The sequence below is a fragment of the Numida meleagris genome, chromosome 1, assembly GCF_002078875.1.
Source record: "Numida meleagris isolate 19003 breed g44 Domestic line chromosome 1, NumMel1.0, whole genome shotgun sequence".
Taxonomy (NCBI): Eukaryota; Metazoa; Chordata; class Aves; order Galliformes; family Numididae; genus Numida; species Numida meleagris.
Genome location: NC_034409.1, coordinates 155,672,849 through 155,688,279, shown reverse-complemented (window position 1 = coordinate 155,688,279; position 15,431 = coordinate 155,672,849). Strand labels below are relative to the sequence as shown.

Sequence of the window (15,431 nt, the reverse complement as noted above, 5' to 3'; positions counted from 1 at the left end):
CTTTACCCTCTAAGTAAAGAATTTCCTCTGAATAACTAACCAAAATCTCCACTTTTTTAGTTTAAAACCATTCCCCCCCCAACCTATTACTATCAGACCACATAAAAAGTTAGCCTCCTTCCTGTTTATAAGCTCCATTTATGTACTTAAAGGCTGGAATGAGTTCTCCCTGGAGCCTTCGCTAAGCTGAACAAGCGAAGCTCCCTCAACCTTTCTTCACAGGAGAAGTGCTCCAGCCCTCTGATCATCTTTGTGGCCCTCCTCTAGACCCACTCCAATAGATCCATGTCTTCCTACAGTCAGTATTCCAGATGGGCACTCAGAGTTGGGGCAGTAAAATCACATCCATACGTATGTCCTGCTGGCTACCTCTCTTTTGATGCAGCTCAAGATTCATCTGACCTTCTGGGCTGTAAGTACACACTGCTTCCTGACTGCACGTCAAACTTTTCATCCACCACAACCCCCAGGTGCTTCGCTGCAGGGCTGCTCTCTTCCGGAAGAGAGACTGGAAGTTCTTCTTCCAGTCTGTACACATATCTGGGATTGCCCCAACCAAGGAGCCTTGTTGAACCTCATGAAGTTCACTTGGGTCAACTTCTTAAGCTTTTGTAGGTACCTTTGGATGACATTCCTTCTCTATCATATCAGCTGCACCACGCAGCTTAGTGTCATCAGCAAATTTGTTAAGAGTGCACTCGATATCACTGCCTATGTCATTGCTAAAGATATTAAAGGGCACCAGTCCCAAGATAAGCCACTGAGGGACACCACTTGTCTCCATTCTCCACCAGAACATAGAGCCATTGATCACAACCCTATTGTAAATGATGTGTGTGGTATATCAATGTAGAATGAAAATAATAAATATTAAGTTTTAAGCTCTCAGGACAGGCCATTTTAAGAATACTAGTCACTGTCTATTCCAGAAAACATAGCAATGAGTGCAGTCAAGTTTTTTTGAATGCCAAGATAATATCCTAGAATTCACTTACCTTAAAGCACTTTGCTAGTGTGATATTTGTAGTTTTGTATGCGCTCTCACAGATTTAGCCTAACTGATTTTAGGCATCCACCAATCCTTTTTATATTAAAAGTGTGCTTGCCCCAAGCTACCTCTATGGACAGTAATTTATTAATGCCTCCGGATCACTGCGATTAGGTGGGATTATAAATTGGTATATTCTTCACTTGGCAAGCTGATATGTAGACCCGCTGACCAGACAGACAAACCATCACCAAATCCACTGAAGAAAAAGTTGTATCACAGTACTTTGGAGGCACATACTGACTATTAACATGATGTGATGCTACCAATGCTACTAAATATTCAGGTCTTTGGAGCTAGAATAAACTGTAAAGACATATTAAAAATAGGAACTGTTGAATCCTGTATCTAATGTAAGAAAGATCATTCACATGAAAGTGGAAAGTAGCACTCTCTACAAACAACACAGATGTGACATTTAAGAAGAAAGATTAAAGTTCATGATGATAAAGGAGTCATCAGATTGTGATTAATGCACAATAAACTACTTGCTTAACTATTTTCCTGTAGATTTCACAGCATTTTACTACCAGCAGTTGTCTTCTCTATTTCCTGTTAATTATTTTGTTGTCCATATGCTAGTTCTTGAAATGCTCTTACTTTCCTGTTCTCCTACTGTTTCTTGATGGAGTGGTGCTGTAACATGCCATGTCACAGATGTATTAAGGAGAACTCATAAAAAAGCAGCACACTGAGCTAAGTGCTGATTATTACATCAAAACAAGCATCTCAAAAATACCAGAAAGGTGAAAAGTGATCTATGAATTTTGTCTTAAATCATTGAAAAGATGAAAAGAGAAATTGAAAGCACAAGTCATAACAATAGTTAAACATCCTGAATTAAAAAAAAAAAAAAAAAAAAAAAAAAAACTTCTGTGACATTTTAAGTAATACTATCAACAGAATTACATTAGTCACAGATTGGTTTAGTACATAAAGATCAAATTTTCTGTTTTGGTTGAAAGAAAGATCACAAAAAGCATTTGGGGACTCTAATTTGTGTTTGCATTTTGTTTCAGTCTTTCTCACTTTTGCTTGTTGCTAGTATGGCTTAAAGAGATAAAGTGGAGAAAATTGTAAACCTCACAGAATATGCTCTCTATGTCTATATTTCAAAATGTAAAAAATGCACAATATTTTTTACAGAGATGCCCTGACATTTGTGAGAAAAGAGTGAGAATCATAACTTAGAAACAGTCCCAGAGACTCTCAATGATCAGTGGCATTTCAGAAAGGTTGCGACACGTCTTCTCACTTCTGTTATCAGTGGTTTGGGAATACAAATATTTTCAAGTATGTACAGAATATTCCAAAGTTTTTATTAGAATCCACAATGTAAACAAGCATAAAAATAAACAAATACTCTCCTTCTGGAAAAAAAAAAAAAGTTTAATGGACTGACGTCCATTTTCAGTCACAACTATATAGAGTAATTCTATATTCCAAGTAAACTGCACTGATTAAATACCCCTAGCAAGTCTCAAGATCTTTTTATACACATATTTAAATTTCATTCTGAAATCTCAAAGCTTAACAGTTTTAACAACACTATATCACTTTTAAAACTCCATGCAATATGCACCACGTTCTTATTACACCAGAAAATGCAACATTTCCAGCTGAGTGAATATTTTCTGTTCCTTTTAAACTAAGAATAAATAAATAAATACTGCTTTGGGTTGAAATGTTACTTTTTTAAAACTGTTGTGCTTCTTTTCTGAGTATTTTCCTCAAAGCTATTTCTATTTTTTTTCTCTGAGAGTTAAGAACATAATATATTGCACTATTAGGCAAATACTCAGAAGTGTTAATTTTTTCCACAATTTCTTCAGTACTGTAATCTAACACAATATCCTCTTAGGTGTCAGGACAAATGTCTGAACAGGAATTTTAAAGAGGCAACAACAAAAAACAGATGAAACAAATGAAAGAAAATATATGTTGCTGTCTGGAGTTCTTCTGGTTTTCTACAAACACTATCTATCCTTAAAAACAAAACAAAACAAACCTTACAGATCAAGTTCCTTAAAGTTTGAACACAGCCTGCACAAGTCTACTGGCAGATTTATATTTGCTATTTACGGTGCAAGTAGGACATTTTGTACAATAATATATTTTGGAAATGTCTGCCTGACAGCATTAGAAGAAACACAAAAACACAGAATGCTTTGAAATTTCAGTGTGTCACTGCTAACTTGTTGCTTGCATGTTACCAATAGCTTGTTCCTAATAAAATTAAACTAAATGTTAGCTCTGGTAATTCCATCTGCTGCATATTGCTTAACAAATAAAAAAGGAATTAAAAAAAAATGGGAACCTTTTCTCCACGTTTCCCTGGATATTCAACTAAGACCACTGGAAGTGCACAGGTGATACATTTAATGAACTCAGAGTAATTCAGATGGGAAGTGACCCTGCTCAGTGCGTGTCTAACTAGGTCAGACTACCCAGCAGCATTTTCAGTCAAGTCATAGAATCATAGAATCACAGAATCACAGAATCACAGTCCTGAACATCTCCAAAGTATGGCTGCACAAACTTAATTGAATTTGCTCTTCTAGTATTTGAGTATCTGCACAGTTAAATAATAATAATAATAATGTATCTAATCAGATTTAATATTTTCCGACTTGTGTCTGCTGCCTCCCACTCTATAATGCTGTACCTCCAACACCATCTTCTCTCTATTCCCCACCCAGGTAGATGTAGATAGCAGCAAGGTTTCCCTTCCCTCTCTTTTATCTAGGTTGAACAGACTCATCTCCCTCAGACTTCACTAGTATGCTCTGTGTTCCAGAGCCCAACCATTTTGGTGGTGACTTCTGCTGGATTCACTCAAGTGTATTAATGCCGTTCTTGTATTGAGGAACTCAAAACTGCACACAGCCCATCATACATGGTCTCAGAAGTTCCAAACAGAGAAAAATGATCATCTCTTTCAACTTGCTCTCCTAATACATCCCTTAACTCTTGGCATTACTTGCTGTCAGGATATATTTCTGGCACATGTTCAAACTGTGGTTCACCAGAACCCTCAGATCCTTTTCTGCAGAGCTGCTTCCTAGACAGTTACTCACCAGCCTGTACTGGTACACAGGATTATTTGTCTACAGGTTGCAGGACTTCAAGTGGTTCCTATTAGCTCATTTCTCTAGCCTGTCCACATACCTCTGAATAGCAGTCCCACCCTCAAACATATTGATCATCTTCGCCCCATATTTTGGCGATATCTAGAAACTTGCCCGTCCTATAATCTAGGCCATTAATGAAGATGACAAACAGTATTAAAAACAAAAGTGAGTGATTCCTGAGGAATGTCACTGGTTGCATGCTTCAGGATAAGCTGCTGTAAGTGGAACTAGATAGGAAAGGCTTTGCATATGTCATGGTTTTGTGATTTTCGGTTAATGGTATTCCACATCATAACATCATGTAGTGGATGTACTTGGTTCTCAGAAGAGAAAGACTACTATATTCCCCACGGTACTTTTCCCCTCTGTTACCATTTTCCAGCCGGAGGGAAAAGATAAAAGCTCGCAGTATAAAAGCTTGCAGATCACGAGACCTCGTCCCCTTCTTCCGCCGTCTCTCGTCTTGGCAGCACCTCGCTCTCCAGCCGTCTTATCATCGGTAGTAGAGTAAGGCCTACTTTTAATTTTGGACACTGTCTCTCATCGTATTGGATTTATCAGCTTAAATTGTAATTATATTGAATTATAGTGTGTTGTTTTGCATTCCGATATCTTATTTAGTAAATTAGTTTGTTTCTCCTCAGATTGTTGCTGCTGTTCTTTGCTCTCAGGGCCATCTCCCTACCCTTTTCCCCTTTTCCCTTTTCCCAGGGTGTGGACCCGTGGATCCCCCGTCCCCTTCGTCACGGAACCGGGCCGAACACCTGTAAACCGTTGACAGCATATCAGTCTTTCCCCTCACCACATCAAGAAGTTTTAGCCGAGAAATTCTGTGGCTTACATAATAAATATAGCTAATAACATCATCATTGAAGTCCTTCACCATAAAAGATCATTTGAAGAATGTGCATATGGCACATTTTGCATAAATGAAATTGTTGCTCCATCTGCAGTATGATCAAAATTTTTCATAAGTTAAAGGGTCTTTACGGAGTTGATACATGTCACTGAGATTGCTTACATGCTTATAATTAAGTTTGAATGATGTTTTGCTGTGCTGAGAATAATGACCCTTACAGTGTGAAGCACAGAACTGTAGCTAAGAAAGACTAAACACCTTCTGCATCCAATTCATTCACAGGCACTTGCAAACATTCTCCATTTCCTCGGCTTGGAATTGTAACATATGTTAGGGTCCCTTATGAATCTAATATTTTGACAGGGTTACAGACACATCAATCACTTTATTCATACTCATTCTTCTGCTTGTGGAATTTTTACTTTTGGTTGTCCTCCTACTCTGAGCCTCAAAGTAATTTGAAGTTTTTCCAAGTTTATATTTAGCAATTCACCTTAGAGTATGGCAAAATACAAATGCGGAATAAAGCTCTATCACCTCACTATTCAAACTACAGTTTCAAGATGCAATATGATCACCTGGCTTTCAGTAAACTTTCTTCACAGGTAGGGAACTGACAGATAGGAAATCCGTAACTACAAGGTATTTCAATTTTCCATTTGAAACTTTGGACTTCAGTTAAATGACATAATATTGAGATGCAGAAACTGATATCATGGCTTGGAATGTCAAAATCTAAATTACTAAGCATTACCTATATGTCATAGCACAGCAGAACCAGATTGTTCACTGTGAGCTAAAGCAAGCAACGCTACAAATAATAAGGTACCATTTTTTTTTTTAATTAAGAATTTCCCATGGTTTAAAACCAAAAGGCAATCAACAGTTTAAAACACAATATGACAATTCTTAACATTTACTAGCACAGAAAAGTAGTTGTTATAAGAAGAATGATTATCAGGTCACAGTTTATCAAATTAACAGGGTCTGTTCAAATATTTTCCTCTCCCCAGATTTACTATAGTAGAAAAGTAGTAGTTGTGAAAATAGCTAGTAGTACTTTAAGGCCACAGAGCTTATTAAACTACCTTGGTCTATTACAATGTTTCAAAAGTAAATATATAGTGGTTCAAATAAAATGAATTATAGAAAGTCATATATTCTAAAAAGAATTGCATTTCAATAAGATTGCCATCATAATGTCTGTTTTACAGTAAGGCAGATAATATACTACGGCTCTTATTTCTGACAAGTTTGACAAATTTGACAAGCTGATAAATTGCTAACTTTAGAAGTTATCATCCCTTCACATGCTACCAACAGAAAGTAGAAGAACACAGAACTGTCATTAAAAATGTTTGGTAGAAGAATGCAGTTGCTTTAGCTCATTGATACATTCCATTCTGCTGGTTTGTTTCTTTAAATAGGCATCACATGTGCAGGTCACTGTACTATCATGTCACTTGATAACTAATTAGGAAACTATAGTTCTAAGACATATGGCTTTGCAGATTGAAAACTTACTGAAAATGATGCGCCAGTAAAAACCGAGATTGTCATTTAGGAGTACAGAAGTCTTAAATCAAGACAGACATGGGTGTCTGTGCTGCAAAGTAAGTTAGCAGATTCAATTAAAAAAAAAAAAAAAGCAAGACAATTTCACACTTCAGAAATAAAGCAGCCCACAGTAAATCTGAAGAGCCACAAAAAAGGTATCAATGAGACTATGGAATTTTTGCCCTTATTTTTAACACGTTCAAAAGATTTAATTTAAAATGTGGCTATTCAAGATCCATTTACAAATAAGACAAGGAGTGCAAAGACAGAAGTCTCCAAATTTCATTGTTCACAAACTTTTTATTCCATGCTAAGAAAAGGATCTCTGCATTTTGAAAAAAAAAATGAAAAAGTTTGTCAGCATTGAATTAAATCTGAAAATACTGTGTCAGCTATGCTCTAGATTTCTCTAGATTTCATGGTTGAAGGGAACTAAATTATTATCAAATGTGACAAATAAACATAACAGAAATTACTTATCTGTTGAAGATAAAAGAATACATAAATACTAGTAGTTTGCTCTTTAGCAGCTCTTCTTCAATATAAATAAATTTCTAAAGCTCTGTCTTGCCCTGATAGGGTGTTATGCAAAAGCACAAAGCAAGCATGAGTACATAGGTTGCTCTGAAAGTGATGCTTTCTATCTGTTCCCATGGAAACTAAAATGGATGCAATGAGCACAATAACACTAATCGATAAAGCCAATTCTCAGCTACAAAACACTAGTTTTCAACACACTCACCACCATTAGCTATGCATTTTTGCTAGTGATGAAAAATAGCCTGCATGCCATGTTCATGAAAATCTCCAAGGCCATTTGGAAGACAGTGTGCATTTCATGTTGCTGTCAACACTGCTGAAACGTACCACCCACCACCTCACTGTGCTCACATCCACTGCTTGATCTCCATAAATATTCAGAAAGTGTGAATGAATGTCAAAGGGTACAATTTTTTCCACATGGAGGAGTTCAGTTCCACCCCTTTGCTTCACACGCACTTCCATGACAGACACCATTTGTAATACTGCCCCTCTACTACCATCTTTTGCACAGCAACAAATGCAATGGAATACTGGCAGGTAGGTTCAGCCTCTACTGCCATACGACCAACATCTACCTCTGATGTCATGGGCCAACATAATAAAATAGGGGGCATTACTTTTGGAGCAGCCCTCATATATTTTTTGTATATATAATGAAAAATACAGAGTAATGTAGAACTTATCGAATATCAAGCCTGACTCTAGGCAAGGAAATTGCCTTTGAAAAAGTAAGATTAAAGAATTTATGGAGATTCAGTTAAGCAGATCATTGCCATGAAAATACATTTTTTCCATTAAAATGCTATTGCGAAGACAACTGTGATAAAGAATGTCTTTCTAAACAAATCTAATTGGTGAATGAAAGCTTTATGATGTTTGTAAGGAATGATACAGTCAGAGGGAGTACTGCTAAGGTTCAAGTGCCTTAAATGAGTATCTCAATTAGAGGTTGAAAGTTAGAGTCTTTTTTTTCTTTTTTTTTTTTTAAAGAAATCAATATTTACTTTCACCAATTATACCCTCAAATTATCAAGTAGCTGATAGTACAAACATGTCTATAAAACTATTTGATAAATTTTGTCCTTCTCCCTATTCCTAAAATGAATGTAGAATTATTCATACTTTGAGTATTTTATCTCAAAAACTTCACAGTACAGCACTAATATTTCTAGTCATGTCTAAATGTATTTTTGTATAGAAATAGTGTAAGCTCAGTAAAAAAATATTTGTTTTTTATTTGACAATTATTGACTATATATAAGAGACAAATGATGACGTAAAAAACAATTTCTTGTTTGTAGGGGAGATATCTTTTCAAATGCAAAGAAGACAAAAGGTACATAATCTCTGTCATTATCTTTATTTTTTCCTTTACTTTGGGCACGTAAATACCTCTTTTTCTTAACTTTGTTATCTGTATCATATTAAAAAAAAATCTTTTGTTTTGAATATTAGCCTCATAAAACTGTCAACTCAGACTGTCAGTTATAAATCCCCATTCACTGAAATTATTCCCCATTCATCAAAATATTATTAAAATATTTTAATAATAGTGTTTAATGCTGGATATCCAGAAAGAAACTCACTATTTCTAAAAACTGAAAATAAGTGTAGAAAGATGTCATATTATTTCACTTTTTAAAAGCCTTTAGAAAGCTCTTAAATGCTGCTCAGTCTGCCTCCCCTCCCCCTCACAAATTTTCTCCTTATCAATCTATCATAGACACTAATGTTCTATCACTTCCACTATTTATTTATATGAGAAATAATTTAAGTAAGTATTTTAGGCAATGCGCTAAGGAAAATTCACTTCATCTCTTGTGTTTTTATAGAGAAAAATTGTTTTTTCTTACAAAGCAGGAACTCAAATTTTGAAAGCTTCATTTATTAATCCATTATTTGGCCTTCATTCCAGAAGCTTCTTAATCTATTTACTTTGTATAGCTTCCAGAGAAATGTAAATTTCTAAATGTTAATGTTAAGAGTTAAGGGAATGTCATTATTTTGTATACACAGCAAAAGAGCTTTTCAATGCTACCTTGGAAGAGGAGTCACCATAAAGCCACAATTTGCAAACTTTAAGAAAACTTCTTGAAAAGCTTGAAAAGAAAAGCCGTTAAGTTCTCATAAGAGCATAACAGCCATTTTAAAAAACAAGGATTTACTCATCCTTTTTTAAAGACGGCTTCTCCTAAAATGCACTGCGTAAGACAGAATGAGATTACTGACAACTCTACCCTTACCATACTTTCTGAACTGCTCTCATCACAGTCCATGCTATTTCCTCAGAATCTACAAGAAAAATAATGCTTTTTGTCACCTCGGTGACTATGCATCTGCTCTTAGCTCTTCTCACCACTTTCTTCCTCTTTCTTCATGTCACAAAGTTTCTGTTTACTGATCTTCCATCCACCTCTCCCAGTGTACCTACTCAGCACTTTGCAAGTTCTTCCTGGTTATGCTTGAGTGTGGAAAAAATAATTCTTTTTTCCTTACACAGATTCAATACGACCTAGACTGCTGTAGTGAAGATAGGCAGTAATACCCCACACCAAATTAATCATCCACACTCTTTAAAAGAAAAGACTAAATAAAATAGATATCATAGAATCACAGAATCTTTTGAGTTGGATCCTTAAAGCTCATCTAGTCCAACTCCTCTGCAATGAACAGGGACACCTACAACTACATCAGGTTGCTCAGAGCCCCATCTAGCCTGTCCTTGAATGTCTTCAATGACAGGGCATCCACCACCTCTCTGGGCAAGCTGTTCCAGTGCCTCACCACCCTTATTATAAAAAACTTTTTCCTTATATCCAATCTAAATCTCCCCTCTTTTAGTTTGAAACCATTTCCCCTTGTCCTATCACAACAGACCCTGCTAAAGAGTCTGTCCCCATATGAGCTCGCTAAATGAAATAACACAATGCCTGTGAAAATATCATGCCCTGTTAAGATGGACTTTTTGACTATCATTTCAATAAGTTGGAATTTAAATGACATACAGAATAAATATTGTTATATCACAACTAAATAGTTGTGTATTTTTGTCATTCTTGAAAAGATAAAGTATGACTATCATTCATGCTTGAAAGTGTAATTGCAGTCACCTCTGAGTTTATGTATTAATTACATCTGACTTCCTTTTTTATCTACCATCTTTTGTTGGCAATCTTCTCATTGCACATACTTCAGATTTTAAACCTGAGCATTAAAACCTATACTATATAATATAACTAATATTTTAGACATTGGCACAGATCTTTGTTATCCACCAGCAATGTTTCAGTCACCAGTCTTCAAAAGCACTACAGTACTTAATTTCAAACCATTGTTCACCCCAGAAAATTTCAAAATGACTTTAAAGTTTCATGGAAACATTCTAAAAATCAAAATCTTTCCCTATTTGTTTTTTTTATTTTTATTTTTTGTCATTACTCATCATATTGTTTTCATTCCACAATAATAAAAAAAAAAGACACCAATGTAATACACAAATCTACTGAGAAAAAAATTGCTAAAAAGGTTGAAATTATTCTTACAGACCCATACCCGTTCACTTTTTAACACAATCTAATTCTAAAATAGCTCAGATGAAATCTGCTCTGACAGCTTATTTCCCTCCACTGACAGCAGAAGGTTAAACACACTAGAGTTGACTCGGATGACTAGCTTCATATGTGTAAAGACAGAGATAATTAAAACCAGCCACAGACCAAGCTCCATGTGTATAAAACGGATATAACTATCTTAGCTGCAGAAGGAATAAAAAGACCATTAAACCCATGAACAACAATATGGTATTAGTTAAGCAAAAGTAAAATAAAGATGTAACTGCTGGACAAGTGAAGAAGATTTGCTGAAATCTGCTGTATTACTTTAATAATAATTTCAGTCTAGACCTTAAGGGACCATTATTTCTCAGAAATGATAGGTAATCTACTCTTTATGTAAGCTTAATTTCACAAGCCAAATGTTCTTAATTTTGTCAAACTGTACAGAATTAAATGGTTACAGATATAATTTACTTTCTGAATAAGTAACATATTTTTGCTCCATTGATTCTGATTAATTTTAATTTTAATGTCATACAAGTTCTGCTAGGTGTAATTGCAAAAAAATTAAAATATTGTCAGACAAAATTCATCACTGTACTTCTGTTCACTCAATTCTGTGTTCAACTCTGTCTTATCTACTGCAAAGACAAATAAAAAGAGGGATAATGGTTGAGAAAAAAAAAAAAAACTTGATATTGCATTGAAGTACAATGACAATTACAAATCTTCCCTAAAGCAAAACAAAAGGAACAGTGATTAAAAAAAAAAAAAGTGACTTACAGACACTTTTTACTGTTATCAACTAACAGTATGTGAACATGAATCTAATTAAGTCATATACTCTTCTGACTCAGCATATACTGCACTCATTACAGAAAGCAAGTTCTCATAACTTAAAGAAAGTTGGGAGGGTTTCAAAAGGGCCACTTGTAAAACAAAGTACGAGACAAGTACAGAAGGATTTCAAGCCCAAAATTAGCAAGATATTTTTACTTACAGAAGATAAAGAGGATTTACATGATCGCAACTTAGATATTCTGAAACTGCCTTACCATAGTGTAGTTGTGAGCCACCTGCATCAGCTCTGTGCATCCTTGAGCATCAGCAAAAGCTCGTATTCCCAAACAGTTGGATGGGTGCAAAAGCTTCATTAGGAAATGACAGCAAACCTCTACTACTTGTGGGAGCTGGAGGAGGCAGGCAGCTGCTAGAAGATTTTCAATAGTGTCCTCTTTCAATTCCAGGCAGCCTGAAAAAAAGAATTGATAACATATGCATCCTTGGTTTTAAAAACAAAACTCCATGAAGCATTAAAAGATCTTTTATAAATAATTCTAGCTCTATATAAATAATTCTGCAGAAAAAACAAGGAGAAAGAGGATTAGCCTCTGACCGGACATCTCAATTATCTGAATATTTCAGATGTGTAAACATTAGTTCAGCTACGTAAGAGCATTACAGACAAAAACTAGAACATACAGAAAGGAAGAGAAGCCTTGGCAACATTGTCTGGTTTCTACAATGAAATTAAAATCTAAGTACGTATATGGTTATCAACTAGACTGTGTTTATTTATTTATTTATTTATTTTGCATTAAAATTGGCAGTTAAACTTGCATTATCTTCGGTGGTACAGAGCAAAACTCAGAGCCATTTACCTCCTTGCAAAGCACTACACAGTTGACTATCAAAGTATCATTACAAAAATATAAGTATATTCAAAGTGGAACTTAAAGTTTTCAGACTTCCTGGTTTTATTTGTAAGGTGATTTGGGGGTAAATTTTATCTAAACAATATGCATCACTCCTCTCATAGCCTATAGTTCTCCTACAAACCTTCATATTTGCTAAAAGATCAGATACACAGTATTAATCTTCCTTTAATTGTTACATAATACATTTTTTTTTAATTTTATAACTCTTGCTGACTGATGAGCTTTTTAGTAAATGAAAGGTGAAATAAATGATATAAATTTAAAGAACCATCCTTTTCAATAAGGGATACCCCACAAACCTGCCGTTTTTAAATGAAACCTTTTTTAATATCTTAGACTAATCACTCAAAAGAGTCAAAATAACTCAAATATCTATAAATTAGATATCACAGGGATAAGTTGGGGTACAGGAAAATAAAACAAGATATGAAAATGAGAAAGTGTAATATAAATTTTAATAAACTAACATTTTTGGTTTCATTTTGCTGTGCTTGGAATATCATTTCAAACTACAAGAGGATTAAGTGCATACTGATCTTTCTGTTGAAAGTAAGATAGATCAGCTGTTAGATAAACTCACACTTTTCATCATACAATGTTTGTTGTCATATTAAGAGAAATCTACACATCTTAGTAGTTCTATCACATGGGATTGAGGACTCCCCAAATCCTCTACTTCCCAACAGAATGCCATAGAAAAGCCACACTATATTGCAATACCAAAACAATACAATAACCATAACACTGAATATTTGACCTTTTCCCCATCTTTTATTTTACCTGGATATTTTCAATATCAGATGGAATCTATAAAGCTACCTTGTAGTGTCATGCAAGTTTCTCTTTATGTTAGCTGACCTTTTCTTACCATTGCTGTCCCCCCACACATTTACACAAGATGGTCAGAAGGCACAGTAAGCAGCTGATGCTCGGATAACCCATATATTTATCAGTGACTCTCCCAACTTTGCAGCTTGACTGCAGGTAACCACTAGCCCAACAAATAACTCACTATGTAGGCTACAGTCCCACTATGCCACATGGAAGATAACAAAAAATATATATTTTTTCAGGTTAAAACTGATTATCCAAAAAGCAAAAGGCAGAGACATAAAAATATGCAAAACAGTTGTGAAAATTAGACTGATTGAGAAGTGTGATGATGAAATCAACATTAGAAAAAATAAATCTCCTTTTCCTATTCACTGTTTACTTTTTAGCAACAATCTCAAAGAAGCCTCTGGCTTTACAAAGCTTATCTGGATAACATTTACAGAAAGAAATAAGGACTGAAAGAATCATCACCCTTCATAAAGAAAGGTAATTTGATCATATTTGGGCTTCTTACCACTAAATGTAGCATTAAGAGAAGAACCTAAATGAAACAGCTGAAGCTCCAGCAATCTATTTACATTCAAACTGAAAATATTTTCTGTTAAGTGTAAAGATAACTTCAGCACTATCAGGACTAAAATAAGGATATTAATAATAATGATAATCTATTTTATAAAATATATATTTCTATATGTAACCAACATAGCTTTTTGAAGAATATTTTATGGAAGAATGTGCACAAGTTCCTGCCTCACATATCAACTGAGAGAGAAAATATATAATGTTTTCTGGGATATATAGGTACATGAATATATTGTGAGTTGATAAATAGTAAACCAAATTCCGAAATACCAATTTACTACTTACTACTTCTAGGACAAAATTATACTCAGCTAAAGAAAAAATGGAGTTTACTGTGCTTCTTCTTTCTTTCAGTCCTGTTTTATCCTAATTTACTATTGTTTCTAGGTTTTGTTGGTTGTTGTTGTTGTTGTTAAGTAAACATGATAAGAAGACAGATCTCTCCAAGATTGTGGCTTACAAAGCATTAACTTCAATGGCATGTATGTACCAAATCCATTACGATTTTTACTATGTCTCACTTATCTTTGCTTTTAAGCATTAAGGCACCTTCACAAGTTTGGTAACAAATGTTGTATTCACTTTTTTAGAAGGGCAGTATGACATTTCTATATGAAGCCTCATGTAATATTAAGTGGTTTAGCATGGTCAGAGTTTGAAAATGAAAAAAAAAGAAGCAGTTAAGAGTCTTGGTATATGTAACATGAACTCTTCAGACAGTTTCATATTGACAGAATATTCAAGCAACTAATAAAAAAAAATAATAGGCTATACAAGGGTGTATTAATATCACTGGTACATCAGTTCACCTCCCCCTCACACTTTTATGGAATAAGCAACTTCTACTACTTCAGCATGAGCAGAACAAATTAACTATAGCTTAAAATCTCATTTTGTGTTAATAGTATGAAAATAAGGAAAAAAAAAACAATCATAAGAACTTTAATACATTATAATTATTATTCTAAATTAAAGTTCTATTTGTGACAAATTTTACGTGCGTTGTTTATGCAGAAATTAAAATGCTTATATTTAGGAAGCATTCATGCAATGAATAAATAAAATTTATTACATCACTATTAAACTTGAAGCAGAGCTACCATATAAATTTCCCTGATATTTTTATTCTTTTGCTAAATCTTTTTCTTTCTTCTACTCTTTTGGCTACATTTTTACAACTAATTTCATGAATAGGGAATCTTTGAACATCTTGTTAATATGAGACATAGAATCTCTTGAGTTAGAAGGGACCTTTAAAGGTCATCTAGTACAACTCCCCTGCAATGAACAGGGACATACACAGCTAGATCAGGTTGCTCAGAGCCTGGTCCAGCCTGACCTTGAATTATCTCCAAGGATGGGGTTTCCACCCTCTCTACGCAACCTGTTCCAGTGCCCCACAGTGCCTTTATAATAAAAAACTTCTTCCTTATATCCAATCTAAATCTCCTCTCTTTTAGTTTGAAACCATTTCTCCTTGTCCTATCACCACAGACCCCACTAAAGAGCCTGTCCCCTCCTTTCTTATAGCCTCCACTTAGATACTGAAAGACTATTATCAGGTCTCCCCAGAGCCTTCCCTTCTCTTCTCCAGGCTGAAGATCC

The 15,431-nt window shown here is 34.7% G+C and overlaps 1 protein-coding gene across 2 annotated transcripts in view; it reads right to left on the bottom strand.

Annotated features, from left to right (window-relative positions):
- Positions 1–15,431, bottom strand: part of KLHL1 (kelch like family member 1) — a 204,962-nt gene that overhangs the window by 99,129 nt on the left and 90,402 nt on the right. For both annotated transcript variants that reach the window (XM_021417641.1, XM_021417643.1), the window contains exon 4: positions 11,748–11,944. In XM_021417641.1, coding sequence (XP_021273316.1) covers positions 11,748–11,944 — 197 coding nt within the window. The remainder of the gene's footprint in view (positions 1–11,747; positions 11,945–15,431) is intronic.